Below are 25,272 nucleotides of genomic sequence, written 5' to 3'. Positions count from 1 at the left end.
AAATTTGGGTTACCCTTAGGTTTCGCCTTTAAGAGTTGGATGCGATAGCGAAATCCGGCCCTAGATCACCCTTCAACCGCTTAGTGCATAATTATTCATGTTTTGGTACATACAAATGCAAGCACACAGTACATTGGACCAGCGCGCGCTATTATCGCTGAATGGGCAAGTTTTCGTCGAGAGACATTTGGGCAAAATGCGTTAAAGGGGCCCTGAAACACTTTTTTCTAGTAACCATGGAATGAATTCACTAGAAGAGCTTATTGCCACACGAATTCAATGCCGCAAAAATTTTAAGAATTCGCTTTGTGCGAGTAGAGTTACAAAGGTTTGTCGCATGCCGGAATTGCATTACGTCTTCTTTCGTAACGACAAAAGTACTGGAAGCTAAGCAGGGAGGGGGGGGGGGCAGGGCAAAGAAACTACCGTGCCTCGTGACCTTGAGCATTTCTTTTTCTCCGAATGCGCAGCTTTTCCAGGGTGATCGCGCGCGCTCACGTGGACAATTAGCGGTCTCCCGAGCCTGTCTCGGTAACTTGATTTTTCAGTCGCAGACGCACAGACGATTTTTCGCTCACAACCAAAGGGGCTGACGCCGGCCGCGGGTTTTCTGCAACACGAGCTCTTTAACGCTGTCACGTTAAAACGCGTCGGCTGCAATCTCCTACGCGTCCGTCCCTGAGCTGGACGACGTCGAGATGACTACATAATGGAGCGGCAAGAAACGCGACGTCTCCGCAGCGGCGCACGGTGCCAAACCCAAGGAAGGGGCCGACTCTGCCAAACCAAAAGAAGTGGTCGACTCTACTATACCCGCACCTGAAAAGGAGCACATCTACGAGGACATCAATGAGCTCGATCTGTGCAAATAACGGTGGTCTTCTGGGCTTGCTTAAGGATTTATATTGTGCAGTGCGGGTTATAGATATAAACGCACATGTGCCCGAGAAGGCGTATTTAACAAAAAAATCCGAATTTAGTGATGAACTTGATGAATCCGAATTTAGTGATGAATGATGATGATGAATTTAGAGATGAATCCGAAATTAAGTGATGAAGTTGTGCGTTTGCGCAATGAAAGAACTGTAACGAAAATCATAGTCGCCGATGGGCTTCTCTTTTGAAGCGATTTGAACATGGCATTGACAAGCTCCACCGCAATGCATTCAGCCTCTAGAAACGTAAGATGCCATCAGGCATGTCTTCGATGCCGCTGTTTGCAATTATTTTTAGCAGCGACATGGCTTCCAATAATGCTAATTTATTGATTTATCAGGTGCTCAAGGTTCGCAGACCTTTACAACAGGGAAGGGACAAAAACGGAATTAAATACCCAGAAGCAAAAGAGTATGTGCTTTTGATTAAGCAATGATGTTGAGCGAGCGATACAATAAAACAAAAAAATATACCATAAGTATATATATTAGATATATAACAAAAATCATACAAAATTATACAAAATAACTGATCATACAAAACTATCAAATAATAAATTGGAATTGAATTTCATTTTGAATTTTATGATGAAAGTGCCATGATTTTCTCTGGTAATAGTGACCTTATGAGAGTGGGACATTTGGCATTAGAGTTCTCACAATACAGTTTCTCAATCTAAACCAAGTTGCTCATCCTCTTTAGTGTCTCTTCAATACCTAAGTTCAATCCACGTTGAATGAGACGATTACCCTTATCTGCAAAGGAGCAGATGCCACCCCCTCCCCTGAAAATTTCTAATTCAGTATTTGTATGTATACAGAACACGTTCAAACATGGTAAAATTTTCTCCTTCACCCCCCGCCCCCACCGCCAATAAAAATAAAGATGAAAGGGGGGTGCTAAGCCGACGCCATGCCCATAGTCAGAAATTTTTTTTAGGTGGGGGGGGGGGGGTGCTACTTGTGGAAGGCCTTGACAACGCCTATTTTTATTATTTACTCTATGTAAAATAGCACCCCCTCTCCAATTTTTTCGAGGTGGAGTTGCTTGTAGGCCATTTACCTTAGCCAAAAGTGTGGATGGCTGTGCTTGTTGTTTGGACACGCTTAGAAAACAGCGCGAAAAGCTACAGGGCGCATAAAAAGGGCGCATGAAGCATATCAATCTAGACAATACGATGGACAACTTTTAGGTGAACAGTTTTGCTAAAGTGTAGATTTGAACCAGATGCTTTGTGGTTGTGTATCTGGTGTCACTTACGCCAGGAACAAGGAACGGTTGGCCAAGGTGCTAAGGAGTGCTTCACTAGCAAACGATATGCGGCTGTCCAGGAGGCCTGCGAGGCGGCAGAGAACTTCGGGCCTTCTGTCCCGACGTGAGAGATGCCCTCTACACCTGGCGTCTAGCCGTGTGTCCTTCAGGACCTGTTTTTGGGTAAAAAAGTTTCACTACCAACACCAATAAAAAAGAGAACGCACACAGCGTTGTGTGGGTTCCCTAGTTTCAGTGCGTCCTGTTGTTTTTCGCGCTGTTTACCAATTAAACCCCCCCCCCCCTCCTCTTGGCTACGGGCTTGCTTCAGATACACCCATTGTTATTATTTGTCGTCGATAAATCCCCCTAGTTCTGAATTTCGCAGGGGAGGAGAGGGCAAGGGCTTTTTTTTGGGCTACGGGCCAGGTCGATTGTGTTTCCTATTGATTCAAGTGCAGGTTTTTACAACATCAATTATTGCGGCTCAAATATCGACCAATGCTTCATATCAAGACTGGTGATAACAGAGGAGTCGTTGTGAGTAACATGTTGTGACTTCACCTTCATTTATGCAAGCACTGCGAATCTGGTGTCCTTTAGGATCTTTCATGGTCGCCGGGAATGAAAGGGGTCATTTGCCCCTCCGGCAAAGCTTTTTTACAGCGAAAGCAAGAATGAGATCACAACTCGGATCACGCGTGGCGCCATAGTTGTCCGCTGCCGCCGCTGTGGTTGGTAGCCACTATCGCAGGAAAGAGAAACCTAGTTCCAAGGACACAGTGAGGCTTGAACCCGGGTCCGCTGAGCACCAGCCCAATATTCTACCACTGAGCCACGCCGGTACGTGGGTCTTGTTCGATAACTTGCCTTAGGCAGGCTTGAGGTCGGGAAAGGATTCGCTTCATTATGATTAGTTAAGCGTTTTAGAACAGCAGAAGAACAACCAGGCGTCACGCAAGGCGAATACCGTAACGAATGGGCCGTCCAATGCTCCAACCCACTACAAAAGATTGTTTTTGATCACCTATTAACTGTGGCACAGACACACTTCAGGCATAATTCCTGATCGTCATCAGCCGCTGGCTTGGCACAAAATGCCTTACTAGTGCTTAGCGTATACCCACTTTTCCGAAGAATGACAAAGAATAGCACAGAGATTGCCGGCATACAACCTAAAAATTATTAGTACTAATGCCGTAGTAGGTACCCAGCAAGTGTGCTTGCAGCAGTTACCCAATGACTGTCCTAAAAGGTCTCTGAAAGGCCGCTGTTCTAGCTTTTACTGTGACGGTTCTGCTCCTTCCGCACAGGCCTGGCATGTGTGTTTTTCTTTTGACGTTAAATGTTTTTGTTTTAACCATGTTGTTCTTGCATGTTTTTTCCCGAAGGCACATATATACGCACATACGAAGTGCACGCCCAAGCCTCTGCCAACGCCACTGTTGGGAGTAACCTGAGAGGACCTTCCAGCGTAACGTTGCTTCCAGCGCTCCCACTGAACGTCGCACACACCAAGGGCACGTCATGCAGCACCTTTTCTCATATAAACATAAAAATTTGTGCTATTCACTTTCACCTCGGCAGCAGGGCGGCATCACAGTGCATGAATTGTGCTTTTCTTCCTCTTCGCGGCTATCAGTGTTTTATGCGTTCTCAAAATGCCCGCGTTCCACGACTCATTTTCAGTGTAGAACAGTTCTTTTTGATTAAACGCTTTTCTTGCATAAACAACGCCTAACATTTTATTTCGATGCTGTGTACATTTGAAGATGCGGCTGGGGCTTGTATTTTAGATTTCAAATCCACATTGCATAAATAATAAAAAAAAATGTTAGCACTTGAAGTATTCGCAATGAAGAAATAAAAAAAAGTTTATTTTTGGGCAAACTGCAAATATTTTAAAACTATTATGACTGTGTATTCATTAGGCAGAGGAGTAAACGTAAAACGTGTTTCTTTCTTCGGAGCTGCTGTGACGTCATTGACTGCTCCTCTTCTTTCAAACGATCAGAGGCTCTACACATCCGAACGGCGCTGCTGATTTTCCTTCGGATGTCCTACCCTGGAAATCCTGTTCTCCTAACTGCGAGGTCTTTTATCGACTCCACCGCCGGGAACTGGAATGCCAATACTCCACCGGACATCAAGGTGGCAGAGAGGGTCAGGCCGCTTGTTGAGAGGTGAGTTGGTGCAAAGCTAAACATGCAGCCGCGCTCTCGTTATCTGGTTTCCACCAATTGTTTACTGCTTGCTGTACGAGCTGTCGTTGCGTCTATATCTCCGATTGTGCTACTTGAAAAATGCATGACGTGCTACGTAAGTATTGAACGCTGGAACTGCGTCGACTTCACAGCATAACTGTCAACCGCGGCACCGGGTGTCAAGCGAACCGAGCCATGTCGGCCCAATAGCCACATCTGCGGGTAAAGAGTTGGTAGCTATACGACTGTGATGGAGGCGCAGTAACGGAGGCATAGGAAATTAATCGCTGTGCTTGAAGTTTTGCAGTCACGTTCCGATTAGGTCACGGGGTAGTAGCCAGCGGGAGGAACTCAAGGCCCGTGCGCCGAAATTTTTTTTCGTCATTCATACGTAGCGCAAAATGAGCATTTGCCTGCCTGGTCCCCACTTTAGATGAAGAAAGTGCCCTCCCCCTGAAAAATATATCTTACAACCCTGCCTTATGATAGTAAATGCTTAGAAATTGAAGTCTCTTGGCGTGCACTCCCTTTTTCGTAACTGTTGCTGACGTCTGAGCCAGAGAATGGCCGTAATTCGAAATTCAGCCTTGTGATTTGGAAGCTAGACTCCGCTGCTCTCAAGAAACCACTCGGAAAGCACAAGATTCAGGAACATTAGCGTGTGCGTTGTGGCTTGCATAAGGTCACAAACGCCCAACTTCGATTCTGAACGACCACTTCATGTTGTGGTTGCTTGTGGAGTGCTAACATGTATTCCATTGATTGCATAGTTTACCGCTAGAGAACACGTACACGAAATCAGGGAGCCGCCCAAGCATTGCGTAAGTAGCTTGGTTTTTTCACGCCACTCATGCAACTGATATACCTGGCTTCTCGGCTAAGGGGGGGGGGGGAGGTCGAGACTGAGATCAACCGGACAAATGTGGAGTGTGGCCTGTGTTATATACCTTGTGCTGCCGCACTATTGCGAACTGTGGAGCTATTCCACATGTGCGAATTGTGGCACCCAGCGACGAAGTTGAATAAAAAAAGCATGGCTTGAAAAATGGCTGAATGATCGTCACTATTGGAGGTGCTACACCTAAATTTTACAACAAATGATTCACTCTAGCTGCAGTGAAACTGCTGTACTATTTCGGGTACCCTTTATAGAATTTGCACATAGAGGTACATTGGTTAGATACATTCAGGAAGGTGTGTTGAACCTCCAGATGACAACAAAAGCCGTTGTGTTTATGTGCGCATTACAATATTGCTCCTAAAGAATACTTGTGATAGGTAATTTTTGAATGGTAAAAGATGCCTGATGTTATGAGTGCGTTTTGTGAATTGTACCTGTACAAGTCCATGAGGCAACTCTATTACAGAAGGGCATTCGGGTCAGTTCGCCAACTGATGATTAAAGTTGTGTTATTGCTCAATGTGTAGTTTATCCTAGGCCATAGGAAGGGCGTTCAGTAATAATTGTATACAGATTAGTGCTCTTGTAAAACAAGAAAGCTTGCTGCGCTAATGTAAGGCATGAGCCAGAATAACAGTACATACGTCTCTCAATAAACTAAATCGTTTCTACCAGTTATCCGAGACAATGTATGGTGAACTCTAAAGCGCAGCTGTTGGCACTGCCAGCATGTTTCAGACCGGTTTCCTTTCCCCTCTTCTGCACCGCCAAGAAAGGCGTGCAGAGAGAGAGGAAGGGGGACCGGTCGCCCTGGTCTATCGAGTTGAATGAACAATAAAGTTAGTTTGTATTGAGACTCTCAGCCAAAAGCTTCCTCTCTACGTCACTCACACTTTGTGCCAAAATTTGAGTCTTCAGTTTGCTGTATCAGTTGTTTGATTGACCTTGCCGTTCAAGATCCCTTCGTTATCAGCATTGTGCTCATATTTGCGCAGAAGCACGTTCAGTGGCACGTGCTTCTCCCACAGTAGCGCATTTGTGCGGCTATCTTCATACATCTGGTGCACGTGTTGCGATACAGCACGTGCACCACATGCAACGAGAGAAGGGATGCAGTTGCAGTACAAACATACCCCTTGACATTGTCCCGATGAACTAGTTTCTACCGAAGGGGTGCTTCAGGCGTGGTGCATATACACCATCTGGCCGAGCTCGTTGTGTTTATAAAAGACATGAAACGCACACTGTTTTTCGTACGAGGTCTGTTAGAAAAGTATCCGACCTTATTTTTTTTTGTGGGCACCCGACAGACTTGAAGCTTGCATCAGCAGACCTTGAACCTTTTTGCTCATGCGGGAATGCTTTCCCGTCTGCCAATAGCGGCAGTCACTGAGATGGAGCGTTTGAGGGAGGTAGTGCGCAGTGCCCTCATTGGTTTTTCATTGCAAAGAAAATGACGGAGTGACTAGGCGATAGCCAAGTGGAAATTATTGGAACGATCATGATGGGTTTGGTGACGACGCAATGAGCCGCACACAGATGAATGGGTGGTAAGACTGGTTTAAAGGTGATGCACGTTACCGGAAAGCGAGCCATGCTCTGATCGACCATCAACATGCCAATATGACCAGGTCATTGCCGAAGTAAACACTGTGGTGATGCGGGAACGTCGTGTGACTATTCGGCAAAGTGCAGAAGGGTCGGGCGAAATTTGTGCGGAAACTGCTCATGATGTAGCAAAAGCAACTTCGTGTTTGTTTCACAGGGCATGCTGGATTTCACAAGCAGTGGCTTTAATTTCATGGACACCATTATCACTGGTGACGAGTCTTGGGTGTACGGGTACGGGTTCGACGTCACCAAGACCAAAGCCCGCCAAGTTTACGGCAATGTCAAAGTGATGCTGAGTGTTTTTTTTGTCTACCATGATGTGGTACATCACGAGTGCGCACCACAGGGCCAAACAATCACCAAAGAGTACTTACTACAGGGATGTCCTTCATTGCCTACGTGATGCTTGGCGGTGCGAGTACCTGACTTGTGGTACAAAAAAAAAACTGGTGCATCCATCACAACAATGCTCCTGCACATTTCACACATTTAGTTCACACTATTGAGGTGAATTGTCAATCCTGTAGATCAACAAGCTCTTCACTCTCCTGATATTGCCCCCTGTGACTTCAGGCTGTTTCTCAAGCTCAAGAGGACATTGAAGGAAAGCGATTTCAGGCAAGGGAGGACATTATGGCTGCAACGAATGTTGATCTATACTCGAATCCTAAAGAAGCCTTCTCAGAATGCTTCCAACAATGGAAGAACCACTGGGAGAAGATTGTGGTGTCCCAAGGAAACTACTTTGACATTAACTAAGTTTCCACCACTCCAATTACGCCAGTTTTTTTTTTATTCCACCAAAGATTGGATACTTTTCTAACAGTCCGCATATTTAGTATCATGTCTGGCTCATGAATAAAGGAGTAAAAATGAGATGCAACAGAGCCAAAAGTTCAACATGCTAAATATAGATCTTGGAATTTCGCATGGACGTGCTCTTGCAAAATAGTCGCTGTGCTGAAAGTAATGCAACATAAAAGAAAAAGACAGCGTGGTATAGTTTTTAACCTTCGACTGTACAGGGAAAACAAATTACAATATTGCTTTGTTTCTTTCCTAATAGCAGAGAAAAATTAAAAAGCCAATCCTACATGATTCAAATGATAAATGCCTCGAGAAAACAAGAGGCGTGCCTAGTAAATTTGTTCAAATCTCCCAGGCCTGGACGGCTGTGTGCGATCAGACAAGATGTGAATACAATGAATAAAACTGCAAGATCATTATTCTTAGGTCTGATACTGTATAACACACTTGCTTGTTTTACCAATGAGCCTTTTTTCTTCCAGGGATACAAAAAATGGCGAAAAGCCCATCTGGAAGACACAGGAATACAGAATAAACATGGAGTCTAGAAACATCACCAGATATCCCATACTCGGTTGGTTTGCTTTAAGTTTTTCTTTTTTTGTTACAGCACTAGTACAGAAGCTTGTGCAGGCTTGCATGTTTTACTTGTCTAGCTGCGTTTTGTTCACAAGTTCTGCTAAGCTGCATTTGTTTCTGTACATATTATTGTTTTGAGTGAGAACAAGTTGGAAGCTTAACATGATAGACGTTGCGCCGGGATCGTTGCTGGGGCCAGTGTGCGGGCAAAAATACTTGTCTTCGCCAGTACAGATGCTGCCCTGCTTCTATCAGAGGGTAATAATTAGATGCCAGGTTTTAGGCACTAAAATGTGTGTGTACGTGCCAAAGACAGGTAGGTAAAACACTGTTTTAGACCTTTGAAATCTTCGATATCTGCACTAAACATAATACGAAAATTGTGATACTTTGAAACAAAGACGTTGGTGACTTGTATGTATGATAAAAAGAAAAAAAAAACGATTATAATTATGATAGCACAAGCACACCAACGGTTGAACGAGGCATGCATTTCCCGAGATTCGCAAATTTCGTCTAATTGCTTAGTATTGCGATTCAAGTGTCCACCGTCTAATCAACACTCTCCGGGGTCTCTTTTGATTCATCATGGCTGGGGCGGGCAGTCCAGAAGAAAATAGCCTGAACACTGATACACGAGAAGGGAGAGATGCCCGGTCTAATCGCTTGGGATCAATATTTCCCCTGTCGGTGAACACCTCAGAGAGCCCCTCACTAGACTTGTGCATTTCGAGCTGGCAAGCGTGATAAATGCACTTGGCAGTCGCGATCGTGTATGTTAAAATTTCCAACGCTACATGTCATAGAAAAAGTGGTAAATGTCTACTGAATGGCACTTGCCCTTCTCGCGGGCGTGCGCCCCAGATTGAGGGAGTGACGTGCAGCATCAATTTTTTTGGCTCCTAATGAACCAATTGGAAAAATCACCGTTTTAGAGCACGTTTCATTGGGCATGCATGAACATAGAGTGTCTAACTACAACTTTATATACCACCTTAAGAGGTATGAGTAATAAAGCAAATCATAAACAACAGCGGCGTGCACTTAACACTTTTTACCCGATGGTGCTGCAGCAGATGGGTTGCAATGTCAAAGAAAACACACCTTCATTGATACAGCACACTTGTTTTTTTATAAGCGATTTTATTCAGATGTGACACTTACAAAAAAAGAATTAATATAAATAATATATCTGATATGACACCCTGAAATTTTAATTACATTGCGTGAAAAGGACTGTTTAGATATATTCATTTTTGAATTGATGTTTTACCTAAAAATGCTTGACATAGGAGGTGTAACCGCAGTTTAATTCGACGCGATGTAGTAGGTTCCATTCTAGTTCATATTTCGTATTGGTACAGCAGTCATTTTTTAGTAATTGCTTAAGACAAACTTCGCAGACATGTTCTGTAGTTTTACACGTTTGTCCCTTGAAGACATATGCCAAGGGATTTCATACGGCACAAGCGTATTCAGGCATAGGTGAATATGTGCACCGGTAATTGTAAACATGGCGGTGATTGTCGCAGCCTTTGCCGTATAAAGTATAAAACTTTGGCGGCCTTTGCCGCCCCGTAATCAACAAGACCATAACATGAGTGGCCTTCCATGGTTTTTGATTCGTTGCCACCTAACCACGACTTCACAGAAAAATCTGCTGTTCTTTTCCCACCGGAAGAACACCCAGGTTTTCAGGGGGCGTTCAGTTCCTTCAGAACACTGGACAGCTGTTTTAGAAGGTGGTCACTACGTCTTAAGCCATAGACACCAATTTTGTTTTCTTATCTCATCTTTAATTCTCTCTCCTCATTCCACTGCAGACGCTAAGACATGCATCCAATCAGGGCTGCAGAAATAGCGTCTTTTGCACTCCTCATGCCTTTTCTGCAAGCGATCGAAGCATGTCAGCTTTATGGCGTATAGTGGACAGCGAGTGCCATTTCACTGCGGTTAGCGGTTGTTTTGCGGAAGTTGTTGCAACTAGAGAATCTTGCTGAACCTCACATTGTTTGGAAATATCCTTGTTGTCTTATTTACATAAATAGCAGTTTCAAACCATGTTTGAAAAGAAAATTTGTACCTAAATAGATCTCCTACAGGCGCTCACTTGGAAAATTAGAATTTTTAGGCCTTCATATGTATTTAAGCACGAACACCAAAAATAGGCATTTATAGACACTATAAAACACTAAAAAAGCCCTTCTTAACCTCTAGTTTATGCTCATAAATCAAGATGTCATCATAAGAAGGCGCAGAACAAAAGAGGCATTTGCCTACAATCCAGTCTCACCTGATATTTGTATGCTAGCTTACCTCGTTCAAAAGTTTATTGAAGTATTCTGCAGATTAACAAAATTCATTTTGATTCGTAGTGGAGCTTTTTCCGGGAAAGAAGGCTAGCTTTTGTTCTTCTGATATCTCTAAGTCTGTCTGCATAAAATTGAAATGAGCATTTAGAAAATTTGGTGTGTGTGCGTTAGTGTTCAGACTTGGAGAACAAATTTCAACACAGCTTGAGTTATTTTCGTTTTTTTCCACCTGTCTATCAACAGACCATGTTTTTGACTACAGTAGCACCAACCTTCAGGTCTATCAACAGTACTGCCATCCGATTGTGGAGTCCGTCATGCTTGGCTTCAATGGTGAGATCCATGATGTCCATTGTGAACTAGGAGAGCCTTTTCTGTGTCTGTGTTGATTTTCTTATTGGCAGCGCTTTTTGAAGAGAAGTCATGGAAGGAATAGGGATAGAAAATGAGCGACATTTTTCATTGCACTTATATCTGCGAAAAGTTGTTAATTTAAAATTTTGAGCCTCAATTTGTGCTATTTATATCTAAAAACTGGGTTCTAACTTAAATACACCTTGCATACCTTTTGAAACTGAAATTTCAGTTTTCAATGTGACTAACTGGCTCAACTCTCTGTATACTGGGTTTGTGTAAAAAGTATTGAGAAAATGTTTGCAAAAATACTTTAGTAGATATATTGCTACAGTGCTTGAAAAGTCTTCAAAGTAGATGCCTTAAACGTTCATGCACTTCTGCCCGCAGTTTTTTCACGACTCGAAGGCAGATTGCGTGCTTAAATAAGCACCAGCATGATATTTAGGTGCGACAAAAGGGACATTTTTTTGGTTTTGTGATATTCACTATCAACACTCTACACAATAGAACCTGACATGTATGAAATATTCTGCTTTCGTTTTAGAGTTTTTGTGACTCAGAAATATAAACCAGCCCCACTTCTGTGCACATTATCGCGACGAGCCAACAGAGTTCGCTTGGTTTGAGAAGTCTTAGCCTTGCATGAAGCCAAAATCGCAGAAATCACGTTCGAAGTCACTGGACGACAGTTTGCTTACCCTTGTTTTTGTGAAGCAGGCGCAACCAACGGCAAATCACAGAGCTGGTGCTTGTGCTTTTTCACGAGTGTCCGCCTTCCATAGTGTCAGACTTGTGTCGACACGTTACTGCAAGCTACCTTTTTGATACCGCAATTGGCTTGAGGGGAACTCCGGTGTTTTTTTTATATATTCAGTGATTGCAACAAAATTGCGAGCATGTGTTTTTGTCGGTACCGTGGCAATGGACCAAATTATATAACCGTAAGTCATTCAGTTTTTTTAGAAAACAAACTTTAAGGTTAGTCGGATCTTCTGGACTTGCACTTGTAAACGCGGGTCGCTCTTTGTGTGTGACGTAAGTGCCTACCCTTTTTCGAAACCCCGCCTTTTCCAGCAGACTGATGCAGTGCGTGCTATTTTCTACGAGGCGACGACGACACGAGCACAGTTTAGTTTTGTCAGCGGCATACAGTGTTAGTCGTCCGTTACGTAGAGTTTTACAATATTTACGTAAGATGCTTACCCGTTCGTATATTAGCTGCAACTATCGCTGAACTTGTCACTGGTTGTTCAGATGAGCTGGCACAGACTGATTCCGCATCGGCTGACATTGCAAACTTGCCTTTCGGGCATTGGAAAAGGTACGTTAGCTATGTTTACACCATGGCCAGCTGTGAGAGGGTATAGTGAATTTCGTGATGTCATCCAATATCCACCATAGAGGACGGAGGAGCTCCCCGTTTGGGTTTCTGTTTTGACTCATTGTTCATAGCTTAAATAAAATGATTGACGAGTGCCTGGACAAAAATAACCACCCCAGCTGATCCACGACTTTCAATACTACGGTCTTTGAAAACATCATTACCTATGTGTGGTTGAAAACGCCCTGGAGTTCCCCTTTACGGCGGCAGTGTTAAAAATATGTGCAATGCGTTCTCAACTCCCAACACTGTATTGAGAATTCTTATCCACAATGTTTTCATGTAGAGAAACAAGTCGAAAATATTTGTTTCGTGTCTGTACTCCTTAAAGCGTATGCGTTCGGGCTGCCGTGACAGCACCTTGTCTCCCGCGGTAGCGTCCTTTAAATGATGATTTTAGTTTTGGAAATATCTATTACGTAGTCTTCTGGTGCGAAGTGGGGACTGTAAGAGTGTTAAAAGTTATCGTGATGTTTCTCATGGCTGGTCCCATATAGCCAAAAGGGAATGGTTGGGCTAACTGTTGCCTTCCTCATTTTTAGTGAACCAGTGTGTTGAGCAGTAGGATTTACTCAATTTCTATGCACATACCTGTTATTATGATGATCTCTTTTTGATAGGCTGCACAAATTATGGCTAGCTTAACCCTGTTATAACGCTACCTAACCTGTATGAATGCTTGCAGGCGGCTGGTGCTTGGCGCGTCCTTGAAGTTTCGTTTTAAGTTTAGCGCGAGCGCGCTGTCACGCAAAATCACGTCGGCAAAAAATTTGCTCTTGATATTTTTTATACGGTCTCTGTATGCCCCAAATGCCATATCTCTGGAAAATTGGGAAGTTTTTGATGCACCAGCAGATGCGTTTCTACATCTGCATGAATGTGTTAGAACCCACATTTTCTCATTGCTTTTTCAGGGACCATCTTTGCGTTTGGTCAAATGGCGTCTGGGAAGTTTCAAACCATGATGGGAAGTATCGAGCAGCTGGCCTTATTTTCTTAAGAATTGATGCTATCTTCGACATCATCCAAAAAGTGAGTCTCTTAAAATGAGCCCTTCTTGCTTGGCCATTCGATCGACGCTGGATCTCGAGTTCGCAGCGAAACTTTGAGACTGCGCCAAAGGCCCAATTTCAGATAGCATTGATATAAAACAGCCTCCATGCAAAATTTTGCGGGAGGAATATGCGCAGGGCTGTCGCGAAAATCATTCGCCTGCCATTATGAGAGCATGAGCTAGTATGAGATTTTTTCGCATGACTTCAAAAATGAGGGGCTCCGAAACATCTTGCTGGGGACGGGCATGTAGCGACATAACTATATTAGGGACACGCGTTGACTGAAAATGTGCTCTTTAAACGCTGATGATAAAATGCTATTATACGACACCCGTTACCGGCCCTCTGGCCTAACAAACCCAGCGTTCAGTGAATATAGGCTTCTCACTGCTTTCATTTTTGAAATATTTCACTAATAAATGGCGCAATAAATTTTTGTTTTTATTTAACCGTTATTACTTCATACTTTGACAGTTATTTCTTTTCTATTTACCAAGTTAATACTTTTGGCAATGAATAACGGTATGTCTGCACTGTCAAGCCGGTTCTTCTTGTTACCCTTGTCAATCTTCTAATACACATGCTTGTTTTGAATCATTCTAGTGGCAGTAGTAATAGACTTTTATTCAGCCAAGTTTACAGGCCGAGCATTTCGACCGCCTGTGCGATCAGTCAACGCTGTTCTTCTTCCCCTTCGGCGCTGATCTGGTCGAGCCAGGAGGGGATGGAAAGGGATGGGGGAGGGTAATAGCTGGATTGCTGAGCAGTTGGGCAGTAAAACAGGCAGTGTGACAGGTCAGCGTATGGGGAGGGACAATTAGGACAACAGGTGTTAGACCTATATTTATAAAGGAAAAGGCGAGAGGGGGTTATCAAGCAGTTTATTTGGATGTGCCGTAGAGTTCGAGCCTCGAGCGCAGTGAGTGATGGATGAGGGGGAGGGTAAAGACGCTTGTCGAGCCGGAGCTGGAGATATACCTCCTTGATAGTGTAACGCAAGGAGATCTGCGCATCGTTATTCGCGGAGCTCTCACTGTCTTCCGAAGGTGTGGGCCAGGGAATGAACGGTGCCCGGTGCAATATATCGCGGGCAAGCTGACGAGCTAGCTCATTGCCGTTAATACCCGAATGCCCAGGAACCCAGCAGAGGAAGACAGTGGAGGGTTGAAGAGCAGATGCCGCTCGCTCGACCTCCTGTTGAAGAGCAGGGGGCAACGTGTTGTTCTGTATGTGACGAATGGCAGCGTGAGAGTCGGAGTAAATCGTGTACTCGGGGAGAGAAGGGAGGGAGGAAAATGACTGCATGGCATGGACCATGGAAAGGACCTCGAGCGAAAGTACATTTGGTGGGTGTAAGTATGGCCCGCTGGTGTGCGTGTCAGGTGCCGAAAGGTGTGGATGGTAGATAACGTAGCCACACGAGCCCCGAGGAGCCATGTATGAGGCATCCGTGTAGGCAACTCCCTGTGTAGAGAGAGGAGGAGAATGATGCTGTGCTGCCGCATGACGCCGGCCGGCGTGAAGAACGGGAGACATATTGGATGGGAGGAGAAGGATGCGAAGATAAGAAGCAGCGGTGCTAGCGGCAGAAAGCAAGGTGGGAACGGAAACGGGAATGTGAGGAATACCGGCTTGGGCTAGTAGCCATTGGCCTTGACTAGTGAGAGAAAGACGGGCAATCTGGGAGTCGTGGTGCAGAGAAATAAGAGAACGTAATGAATGAAAGAGGCCTGTGGTAAAGAGTTTAGTGGTAGAGGTAGTGAGAGGGAGGTTTAGAGCTGCCTTGAAGAGGCCTAATAGAGTTCTTTCCAGTGTGTTGAGTTGCGTTTAAGTGAAATGAACGTAGAGTACGAAGTACAAGAACTTGTTAAGGGCAAGCGCATGTGCAACCCGGCACGCATAAGCCTCGTGGAGCCCCGACTGCCGAGTGACAACGCGTCGCAGAAGGTGGGTCACTGAGTGGCAAGTCCTCACAGCGTGATGTAGGGCCGGCGCGTTCTTTGTCGCGTGCATAGGGAAGCCAAGAACTTTGCATTGCTGAACAGTGGGGATGAGAGAGCTAGAAAGATGTAGGGAGATGAGGGTATTATGGGAGCGCTGGTATGGAGACCGGTTTAGTAAAAGTAGTTCACATTTCTCCGGTGCAGGGGACAGGCCAGCAGTAGCGAGAAAGGAAGCGATAAGGTCCAGGCCACGTTGCAAAGTATCCTGCACGTGGCTGGGACATCCAGACGTACACCAGTGAGTGATGTCCTCTGCATAAAAATATGGTGGAGGTCAGGTATTTGGGACAGTTGGGAGGCAAGGGGGGCCATAGCCATAATAAATAGAGTAGGAGATAGTACGGCACCTTGAGAAGTGCCGCGGGTGAGGGAGTGCGGGTTAGACAAATGAGTATCGACTCTAAAGTGAGCAACTCGATTGGAAAGAAATGATCGGATGTATGAATTAATGCGGGAGCCGCATGACAGGGAGGAGAGCTGAGCGAGTATGTGGTCATGACTCACGCCATCGAATGCCTTCCGTACATCGACGGTTACAAGCGCATGGATCTGACTACGAGAAGGTGAAAGAAAAGTATGCTGAAGAACAAGGAACATGTCCTGCGCACAAACGTGGTGTCGAAAGCCAATAAGAGAAGGAGGGAAAAACTCTTTCACCTCAATAGAATCAGACAATCGAGTCAAGGCCATTCGCTCAAGAGTCTTGCCAACGCATGACGTCGAAGAGATAGGGCGAAGGTTAGAGAGAGATGGAGGTTTGCCCGGCTTCGGAATTATGCAAATTAGTGATGATGTCCAAGAGCTTGGAAGACAGCCGCTGTTCCATGCTTCGTTGAATGTGTGTAAGAGAAATTCCTTCGCGTTGTCGGGGAGATTACGTAATGTAGTATATGTTATCTCATCCTCACCGGGTGCCGAGCGGGTAGATTGAGTGGCTAAGGCAGCTTCCAGCTCCCTGAGCGTGAATGGGTGGTTCAGGTCTGGGTTAGCTTCGCCACAGTAATCTCGGTAGGAAGGTGTGAGGGGGGGGTGGGAGATACAGAGATTTTAAATTTTCAAACACATCAGATGGAGTCCCTTGAGCGAAAGCTTTAGCTAGGGTGGGAGCAACGGCAGGCTTGGTACCTAAGAGAGACCTAAACAGAGACCATGTAGAGCGCGAGTGCGGTGCGGAGTCAAGGCCGTCACACAGCGTGTTCCAACGAAAGTGCTCGAGAGAAGTGCCGTAAGCGATAATTTCAGCCCGCAGAGCATCAATTCGGAAGGAAAGTTGGATGTTGTGTGGCTGGGAGCGGAGAGCGCGTTTCAAACGTTGATGACGTCGCCATACGACGTCAGGAAGAGTAGGAAGTGAAGATCAGGGTCAGGAATGGGGAGTTGAAAACGAGCGCGGCGACTACAAAATGTCATTGCTGTGGAGATCCGCGACGTCCAGTCGTCGTAAGTTTTAAATGAGTCAGACAAAAGGTTATTACGGAATGCTTCCCAGTCAGTGTGAGCGACTCGTTGTTTCCGCCTATTGTGGGAAAGAGGGGTGGTGATGTGTATGAGAAAGTTATCACAGAAAAAATTTTCAGCGGACACCTGCCAGTGAAAAGGAAGGGAACTCCGAGAGAACGTGAGATCGGGTGTAGTGGAACGCTGTGAAACAGTGCCCGCTCGAGTAGGGGTGTCAGGAGTATTAGGAAGGGTAAGATGGCGTTCCTGTGCGAGGCAGTGTAGAAGGCGACCTGGTTTGAGTGTTTGGGGGTAGCCCCAGAGCCTATGAGGAGCATTAAAGTCACCCCCAAGGAGGATATGGGTGGTCGATGGAAGGGAGTGCAGGAATTTGCCAAGAGCACTAAACAAAGAGGACGTGACAGGGGGGTAGTAAAATGACATCAGAGCGAGAGAAATACGGGCAGATGGTTGGTAATAGACCACACCAACTAAATGTTTCAGGAGGGGGGAGGGTACGTCTAGTGGTTCAACGAGAACGTCATTGCGTACATAAATGGACGCAAGTGGCTTTCCCGTCGTAGCGTGAAATGCACGGTAGCCCGGGACGGCAAGGGCCACCCAAGTCTCCTGTATAAGGAGAAAATGGGGTAATGTTTGGCGGGTGAGAAGATATTGGTGGAGAGGGGTCCTATTATGACGAAAGTTGCGGCAGTTCCACTGCAAAATATCGAGGTCTTTTTCACGCGCCATCTAGGTCTTTGAAGTAGAGGAAGCGCCTACGCGTGCGCGTTCCTTCTTTTTTGCCGGGGGAAGCGACTCTTGCAGGAAGTTAAGCATATAGGTGAAAGATTCCAGTTGCTTAGATTGAGTTTCGAGGGTTGTAAGAATCCGGACAATTGAATTTTCCAGCTGGACCAAACGAGTGTGATGCTCAGTGGTGGTGGTTTCGACCATGTCGGCCAATTTGGTTACATGGGAGCTGGAGGTCGGGGCGGTGAGTGTGGTGAGTTGCTTATTTAGCTCCGTGAGTTGAGAGGTAAGAGAGGATGTGGTAGTTGCGAGTGTCTGCGTCAGTGCGAGTATTTTCTGTTGTAGCTCATCTGAGACGCGTTGTTGCTCGCGCTGGTTGCGCTCCAACATAGCCAGTCGCAGATCGAAGGAGCGGCTCTCGTTACTTAAAGATGGTGAAGGTGTGTTTGATGAAAAAGTGCACATGGGAGGTGTTTCCTTAACCTTAGCGGCGTATGGGCCCGGGGGGGATGTTGCGGGAGGTGATAGGAACTCATGCGCTGAAGAGGAGGGCGGTGAAGGCTGAGTGGCTCGGCGCATGGCTGTGCGACGGAGAAACGCTGCTTTGGCACAGTCGCATCGCTTAGCTAGATGGTAGGGGCAGGTGGAGTCGAGAGATGAGTGGGTGTTGACTTGGCAATGGATGCACCAGGGTTGGGCGCAAACGTGAGCATCGGGATCTGCTGGTAGAGGAGACGCACAGCGGCGGCACTTGGCCGGAACGCTGTGTGGGGGGCATTGATGAGCACGGTGCCCAATAGCAAGGCACCGAGTGCAAGTAGGGGGCTTGGGTTTATGTGGACGGCATCGGAAAGACACGCGTTTGAAGTACAGAAAGCGAGGGATAATGGTTCCAGCAAATGTTATGAGGACGGATTCGGTGGAGCCCATCATACGTGCAGCGGGTATATCTGAAGTAAAGGATTCGAGGTCATGCAAGAGCTGAGATGTTGTGAAGTGACCACCGACGTTGTGTATGACGCCGAGACATGATATTGTAGGACTGGGGGCATAGGGCTTAATGGTGATCGGCTTACCATTAAGTTCCAGACTTGTGAGAGAGAGTAGGAGGTGGGCAGTGAGAGGTGAGTGCGTTTTCAGAAACACAAGGCTCTGAGCAGGTTTGGCTTGAAGGGTGACCTCCGCACTGGTCTTGGGAGAGAGATATGCGGCGGCTATGATGGTAGAAAGGAGGTCATAGAAAGGCAGTTTCGGCGTGAGTGTTCCATGTGGAAGTTGGACTCCGACGGTGATGAGCTCGGAACGGGGGTGGGTGGTCGAGGCAGGTTTTCGATTGGCACTAACGGTGTTCCAGCTGCCTCCAGGGGATGGCGTATTGTGTTCGTTGACCTGCGATGTCGTGAAGTCCATTTCCGTCGATAAGTCGTCAGCTGAAGTGATGGAAGGCAAAACTTCGGCGATGGAAGGAACGACGCTCGTCGAAACGCGCTTGTCGACAGACTCGGAATTTCCAATGGGTAGGCCAGACGCAGATAAGGCGGGGAGAGCAGCAGGCGTGGTTGATTGCAACGCCAACGCTGCATTACGGCTCTCGGGCTCCGGCGTTTGCGTGGCTATCAAGCTGAGAGTAGCAGAGACGCAACCAGCGTTGCACGTTGCTGGACCGTGCGCGCTGTTGAGGAACGCTGCCTGTTGCTGTATTGTTGTCGGCGCGGGGCTGGTGACATTGCCAGATGTTGACAGCGGAGGCACGGCTGTATCAGCGGTACGACCGGAGGAGGCTGGGCTTACTGACAGGGCGTCAGTTGTCGTTGGTGTCGAGTGCTGGGCGGGACTCTGCATCGTGGAGGTGCAGGCGTGGCGCGTTAGGGTTAGCGCGGCGCCGCGCCGCTTCGTACTTTTGAAGGGGCCTGGGGCGCCAGCCTGGGGTCACACCGGGGCCCGGATGGTGTCGGCGTGTCCCGGAAGTCTTCTAGAAGGAATAGTGAGCTTGTCCAGACACGGGCGGGGCCCGGTAACGGGCCAAAAACACGTGAAAGTGGAGCACTGTATGCGGCCAGCCAAACAAAACGGCGCCGCCTGGCGGTCTCCCACTCATTCTATAATCATCATTGAATTTGCATGAACATTTCGGTAAAATTGAGTAGCCCAAATGCACGTTGTTTCACCAAGCAAGGACCAGAGCGTCGTAGAGAGATGGGTGAAGGAGGTTGCATGAATCGAGTAGAACATGATTAGTGGTGCTGATATTTTGTATAAGTGTGCTTAGTGTGCAGCCAGTGCCTGACGCTGTTCTGTATGTCATTTGTGATGTTAGGATGTTTAGCTAGCAGACTTCACGTATTCAGCTCATCTGCACAGAAATTACACTGCCATGGCTCTGATAGAACAAATTGTCTTGAAAATACTACTACAATGACGCTATCGTTCAAAGTGTTTGGTAACCAGAATGCGCACTTTCTGTTGCAGATGCCTGAATGGGAGTGCTTGGTACGAATCTCCTACATTGAAATCTACAACGAAAACGTCCGGGATCTTTTAGACAAAGACTCTGAAAAAAAACATCTACAGATTAGGGACAATGTTGTGAGTGCTGAAAGTTAAAAATAAAACGAACATAAGAGATTGTGTTGCCATTTATATAGGGGCACTGTTTTCGTCAGCGATATCAATGGAAGCTGCAACGCTGGTAGGGACTTCTTTTAAAGTAACTTAATCTAGGTACACTGAGCATTGATAGCAGCGGGGACTTTTTCCATCCTACTTTACTGCTGGTGCATGGCTTCTGTTGCAAGAAAAATTGTTAGAATATTTATTTTCCTCAATATGGCCACTGAAAACAAAAGCGTATGAAATCCATTGTATTTGTAAAAGCATCGCTATATAAAGTGAGATCGCCATTACTATTGTTGTTGATCGCTTAGGTAATTCATTAAAGGGGCCGTGACACCCATTTTTCGCTAATATACAGTGTAATGGGTGTCAATCCTTGTTCCCTGGCTTTCACAAACAAGCTGGCGAAATTTCAGTGCATTCGGTTGAGAACCTAATGTTTGAAAGATATAAACATACAAGAGGCTCAAGGGTACTTACAACACTGGCACACTCACGAGCCGTGACATAAAGGGGCCCTGCAACACTTTTTGAGCACGGTTAGAAACCGCGGCCGATTGGTAATAGAGGCTCCCGAGAACATGCGAGCCAAATTTTATAGCGCAGCACGCGGCTTGGAATTCACAATAAATGATTTAGGTAAGCTAAAAATTGCTTTCTCTTTCCTCGAAAAATGACGGATAATGCTCAAAAATCACATGTAACAAACTTATCTATCAGAGCTTTCGCAATATGTATTGGTGTTTGACAACTATAAAACCGATTTTAGAGTTACCTTGGAGTCAGTGAAGATCTACCACTGTTGAGGTAGTTCCCGATACACCAAACGAAGTGTAGTGCGCACAACGACTAGTTCCGCAGTTGTCAGCAAGAAAAATACTCATTCACAGCAGCTACACGCCGGTGAGGTTTATTTGTGCTCTGTTGTCATTGTTGCCTCTATTGCAGTGTTAATAACCTCATTGCTCGTGCTTGGGTGATCAATGTGGTGAGTACAAAAATTAGCTGCCACTATCTCACTTCTGCAGCTCGAGTGCTAGTGCTCCGCCACTTCATTTGACTGTACCAATGCACGCCGTCCATAAACTACGCCACGGACCACGGCCCAACATATCATCGGGCATGTTGGTTTTCGATTGAATCTTCGAATGCCTTCGTTTCTGTCGTTCATTTGTGGAAAGTTATGTAAAAATGGCAGTGTTTATAATGTTGCAGCAGCCACTAGTAATAAAAAATTGTTGTCGACAATAAATGCATGTTTTATGAAAGGCGTAAAAGATTTATACTTCTCCCGAACGTATGGTTCAGGTGGACTAAGGTCATGGCCATTAATTTAATATTGCATTTATTTTCATCATTTAACAGTAGGCAGGTAAAATGACAGTCGGTTCACCTATCTCATTTGTTATAACTGACATTAGATTCTTCGCATGACAAAGGCGTTGAAAAAATCCCCCTACCTCCCCAATGGCAATTGTGAGGAATTGCGAATGCAATTCTTTCGCCAAGAAACCGTACAATTGCCGTCAGATATTCGCCTTCATCGACTTCTGCCATCGCCTAGAGGGGCACCCAGCCAGTGAGCAGTCGAGAGTGAGGGGCAAGCGGAAAGGAGAGTGGAGGGCCAGCGTTTTTGGCTCTGCGTTGGCGTTTCAGGGTGGCATCTCGAGCATACAATTCCGGGTGTTCTAGATAGGCGCCCAGACAGCGAACGGTTGAGATTGAGGTGCGAGTGGACGGGAGAGTGGTGCGCAGGGAGCAGAGAGAGCGAACAGCGAGAGAAGGAGCGGCGAAGCACTGCGCCAGAAGCTCCGGTAGCTAGAGGCGAGGATAACCACGCGCACCCGCAGCTGTTTCTACGGGAGAAGGAGTGAGAGTAAAGAGAGAACATCTGCCGGCGCGCGGACAACACCGGATTCTTTCACTTTCCCAGAACCATGTGTTCTGAGAATGTGGAGCCATCGGCTTCGTCTTCTGCGAGGACAGATGGGCCTTGCTCTTACGTAGCCCCCAACTTAACGATCAAGCCCTGGCTGCCCAGAGTAATCGTGAACGGGCCACGAAGCTCGGCATGGCGGTTCCTACGTGCGATTAGCCGGGTGCCACGAGGTCTTCCCTGCACTTCTCAGCACCGAAATAAAGCTTTATTCAATCAATCAATCGATCAATCTCTGCGGGCGCCAATTGTTCAGTAGCGAAGCTCCTCTTAGCGTAACCTTGTCCTGCGTGAAGCGTAACCGGTAGTATCTACCAAACAGTGTTATAGATGGCGCTGTCTCATCACGATTTTTCGTCTCATTTACTAGATGGCATTGGTCCAATATGTGTGCGCGCAAAAGGATGGATGGGCGTACACATGGACAGACAGACAGACAGACAGACAGACAGACAGACAGACAGACAGACAGACAGACAGACAGACAGACAGACAGACAGACAGACAGACAGACAGACAGACAGACAGACGCCAAGTGAGGGATATACCCATAGAGCCAATGCGGAAGAAAATTGGACGCATTGATGGCGCCATCTTGATTCTGTGAGGAATTGCAAAAATTATTACTATTTTACTTTCAATAGAAAAGTGTTTATTACATTTCACTCTGAAATACTTTTTTCGAGGAATTCACATTTAACAATATTCTTGTATAAATTATTGCTGTGCATAAAATGAAGTATTTTTCAAAATCACAACCGCGTTTTATAGTTTTATATGGCCGCTGGCATTCCGCATAGCAGCCGACACCATCGTCATCTGCTTCTACGTCGTGGCTGCCCCGCACGTTGCAGCAGCCCACTTTCTCAATTTTTCTCGTTTCCATATTGTAAATTGCAGTAAACTACTTACTACAAGCTCATAAGTATATTTGCATACTTACTTTAGTAAGTTGTGATGCCGCATACAGGCTGAGCGAAATTACAACCCTTATCAAACTAGCTGGTAGCAATAATTAATTTTATTGCGAATGTATCAATCGATGTTTACATAAAATATATGGCACGTTAGGAAATTTTGAGCATGTACTGCAGTGAACAATATGCATGTAGCAGCGTTCATGTGCAAAGAAGTTGCGTACTACGCATAGCCTTAGCGCAGATGTCCGGAGCAAAGAAGCTGTCCAGTGCTGGCTGATTTTCACAACGAACTGCACAAAACCTTTGCTAGTTTAAGTAAAGATATGCCGTTTACGTCCCTGCACTTGTGTAGTTCAATATTTAGCAACAGTTCGTTGATTTTATTCGATAAACTTTCTGTAATTGGTATCAACATATTCGCGTGCTTCTCACGAGCAGTGCGACACGACTCTTCGGTTTCTGGTCCACGCTGCTACCTAAATTACGTCACTATACATGCATCTGAATGCCTAAAATAAATGAGAAATAGTTTTTATGGTTACCATTTTCAAGGTTTATAATTAAATTCTTCGAAAAAAATTGGCAGATGCCACGTACAATGGAAATCGATGATATCCGAAGCACGAAGCAGGAAGGTTGATATCTCACTTGAAAATTAGCACACCATTATGAGTTTGAAGTAAATTATGCTGTACATCACTTCCATGTCATGATTATTATGTTTAGACATGTCATTCACCTTCCTTATCTATTCACATCACGGGACACCAACTTTGGTGTACGCGGAACTAGTGAAACGGCCGTGAGTCCATCATGACTAGGGTATGATTTCATATTCTTACGTGAAACGCGTGTCATCTTTGCACCAGCCATATACCTTCATCATCCGTTGACGTCATGTAACACCAAGAACGGTATATGTGAAGCTATCGAAACAAGCTCGAGTGCACTATGAACGTAGCATGTAGTCATGTTGTACATGACATGCGTGTCATGATTATCATCATTGAATGTGCCATTTACCTTTGTCGTCAGTTCGTGTCATACACTACTAAATTTGGTACATGTGGAGCTAGCGAAACGGACAACAGCACATCATGAGTGTGGCATGTAGTCATGTTGTTACATGACACGCATGCCATGATTATAGTGTTCGCACAGGTCACACACCTTCCTCATCCATTCCGTCCATAATACCGAATTTCTTATTTGTCAAGCTAGCGAAGCGGCGGTGAGGGCATCATGAAAGGCCCAATACATTCCGACGTAACGTTCACGCGCGCGCACGCTGGGCGCAGCAACGCTACGCTAGCAAAACGTGAGCACTGTCTGACGCCAGGCACGACCTGCACGACCAGCTTCCGTTGGTACGAAATACGACAGCACTACAGTGTTCTAGAAGTGTAACAGCACCGCGTCTGCCTCTCTTCGTGACGGAGGGATGCCAGGCACACTCAAACGCGCATGCGTCAAAGGAACGCAGCGCGGCGCGCGCCTGAAGCAGGCAGATCGGAGCCTGGCGAGGCATCGCCGGCGTGACGTGACAAAACAAACGCTGGCGCGCACCTGCGCTGGGTCACATCGAAGTGTATTGGACAGCGTGGAATGTAATCATGTTCTTACATGACACCCATCTCATGATTATCATGATTGCACCAAACACGTAGCTTCGTCATCCATTGACGTCCGATGATACCAAATTTGGTATAGGTGAAGCAAGTGAAATGGCCATGAATGCATCAAGAGCGGGGTATGTAGTCGTCTTGTTGCATGACACGCATTTCATGAGGATCATGTTTGCAGCAGTAAAATGATTACACGCATGTCATGATTTTAATGTTAGGGGCTGTCGCTTGCATTCGCCACGCAGTCATGTCCTATCGTACCAGTTTTGCAACATCTCATGAGAACGAAACGACCGTAAGAGCAGCAAATGACATTCATGACGTATGTCATTTTTTATGTTATGACTAGTCAATTATTATCGTAATCTAGTCATGTTATGCCATACCAACTTTCGTATCGATACCAATATCGAAACGGTCAGGAGAGATAAATGTCGTAGGCGGCTTGATAGATAGATAGGTAGATAGATAGATAGATAGATAGATAGATAGATAGATAGATAGATAGATAGATAGATAGATAGATATGCTCAAAGTCACCAAAATTGGCTAAGAAATGCTGCGCATTTTTGTTCGGTTTCGTTTACCTCC

At 45.8% G+C, this 25,272-nt stretch overlaps 1 protein-coding gene across 6 annotated transcripts in view; it reads left to right on the top strand.

Annotated features, from left to right (window-relative positions):
- The window catches only part of LOC119162346 (kinesin-like protein KLP2), a 117,370-nt gene extending 97,158 nt beyond the window's left edge, over positions 1–20,212 (top strand). For 4 of the 6 annotated variants that reach the window (XM_075879728.1, XM_075879730.1, XM_075879725.1 and 1 more), the window contains 6 exons: positions 3,579–3,707; positions 4,202–4,370; positions 8,193–8,284; positions 10,845–10,934; positions 13,254–13,371; positions 20,057–20,212. In XM_075879728.1, the coding sequence (XP_075735843.1) occupies positions 4,243–4,370; positions 8,193–8,284; positions 10,845–10,934; positions 13,254–13,339 (396 nt within the window). In that variant the 5' untranslated portion in view covers positions 3,579–3,707; positions 4,202–4,242 and the 3' untranslated portion in view covers positions 13,340–13,371; positions 20,057–20,212. Of the gene's footprint in view, positions 1–425; positions 2,371–3,578; positions 3,708–4,201; positions 4,371–8,192; positions 8,285–10,844; positions 10,935–13,253; positions 13,372–15,541; positions 15,628–20,056 lie in introns of those variants that run through there. The other 2 variants (XM_075879729.1, XM_075879731.1) reach the window with 2 other exon arrangements.
- The last annotated feature ends 5,060 nt before the right edge of the window (positions 20,213–25,272 follow it).

The sequence above is a fragment of the Rhipicephalus microplus genome, chromosome X (assembly GCF_043290135.1).
Source record: "Rhipicephalus microplus isolate Deutch F79 chromosome X, USDA_Rmic, whole genome shotgun sequence".
Classification (NCBI taxonomy): domain Eukaryota; kingdom Metazoa; phylum Arthropoda; class Arachnida; order Ixodida; family Ixodidae; genus Rhipicephalus; species Rhipicephalus microplus.
The sequence above is the reverse complement of the archived record's forward strand: the minus strand, read 5'-3'. Positions and strand labels throughout refer to the sequence as shown.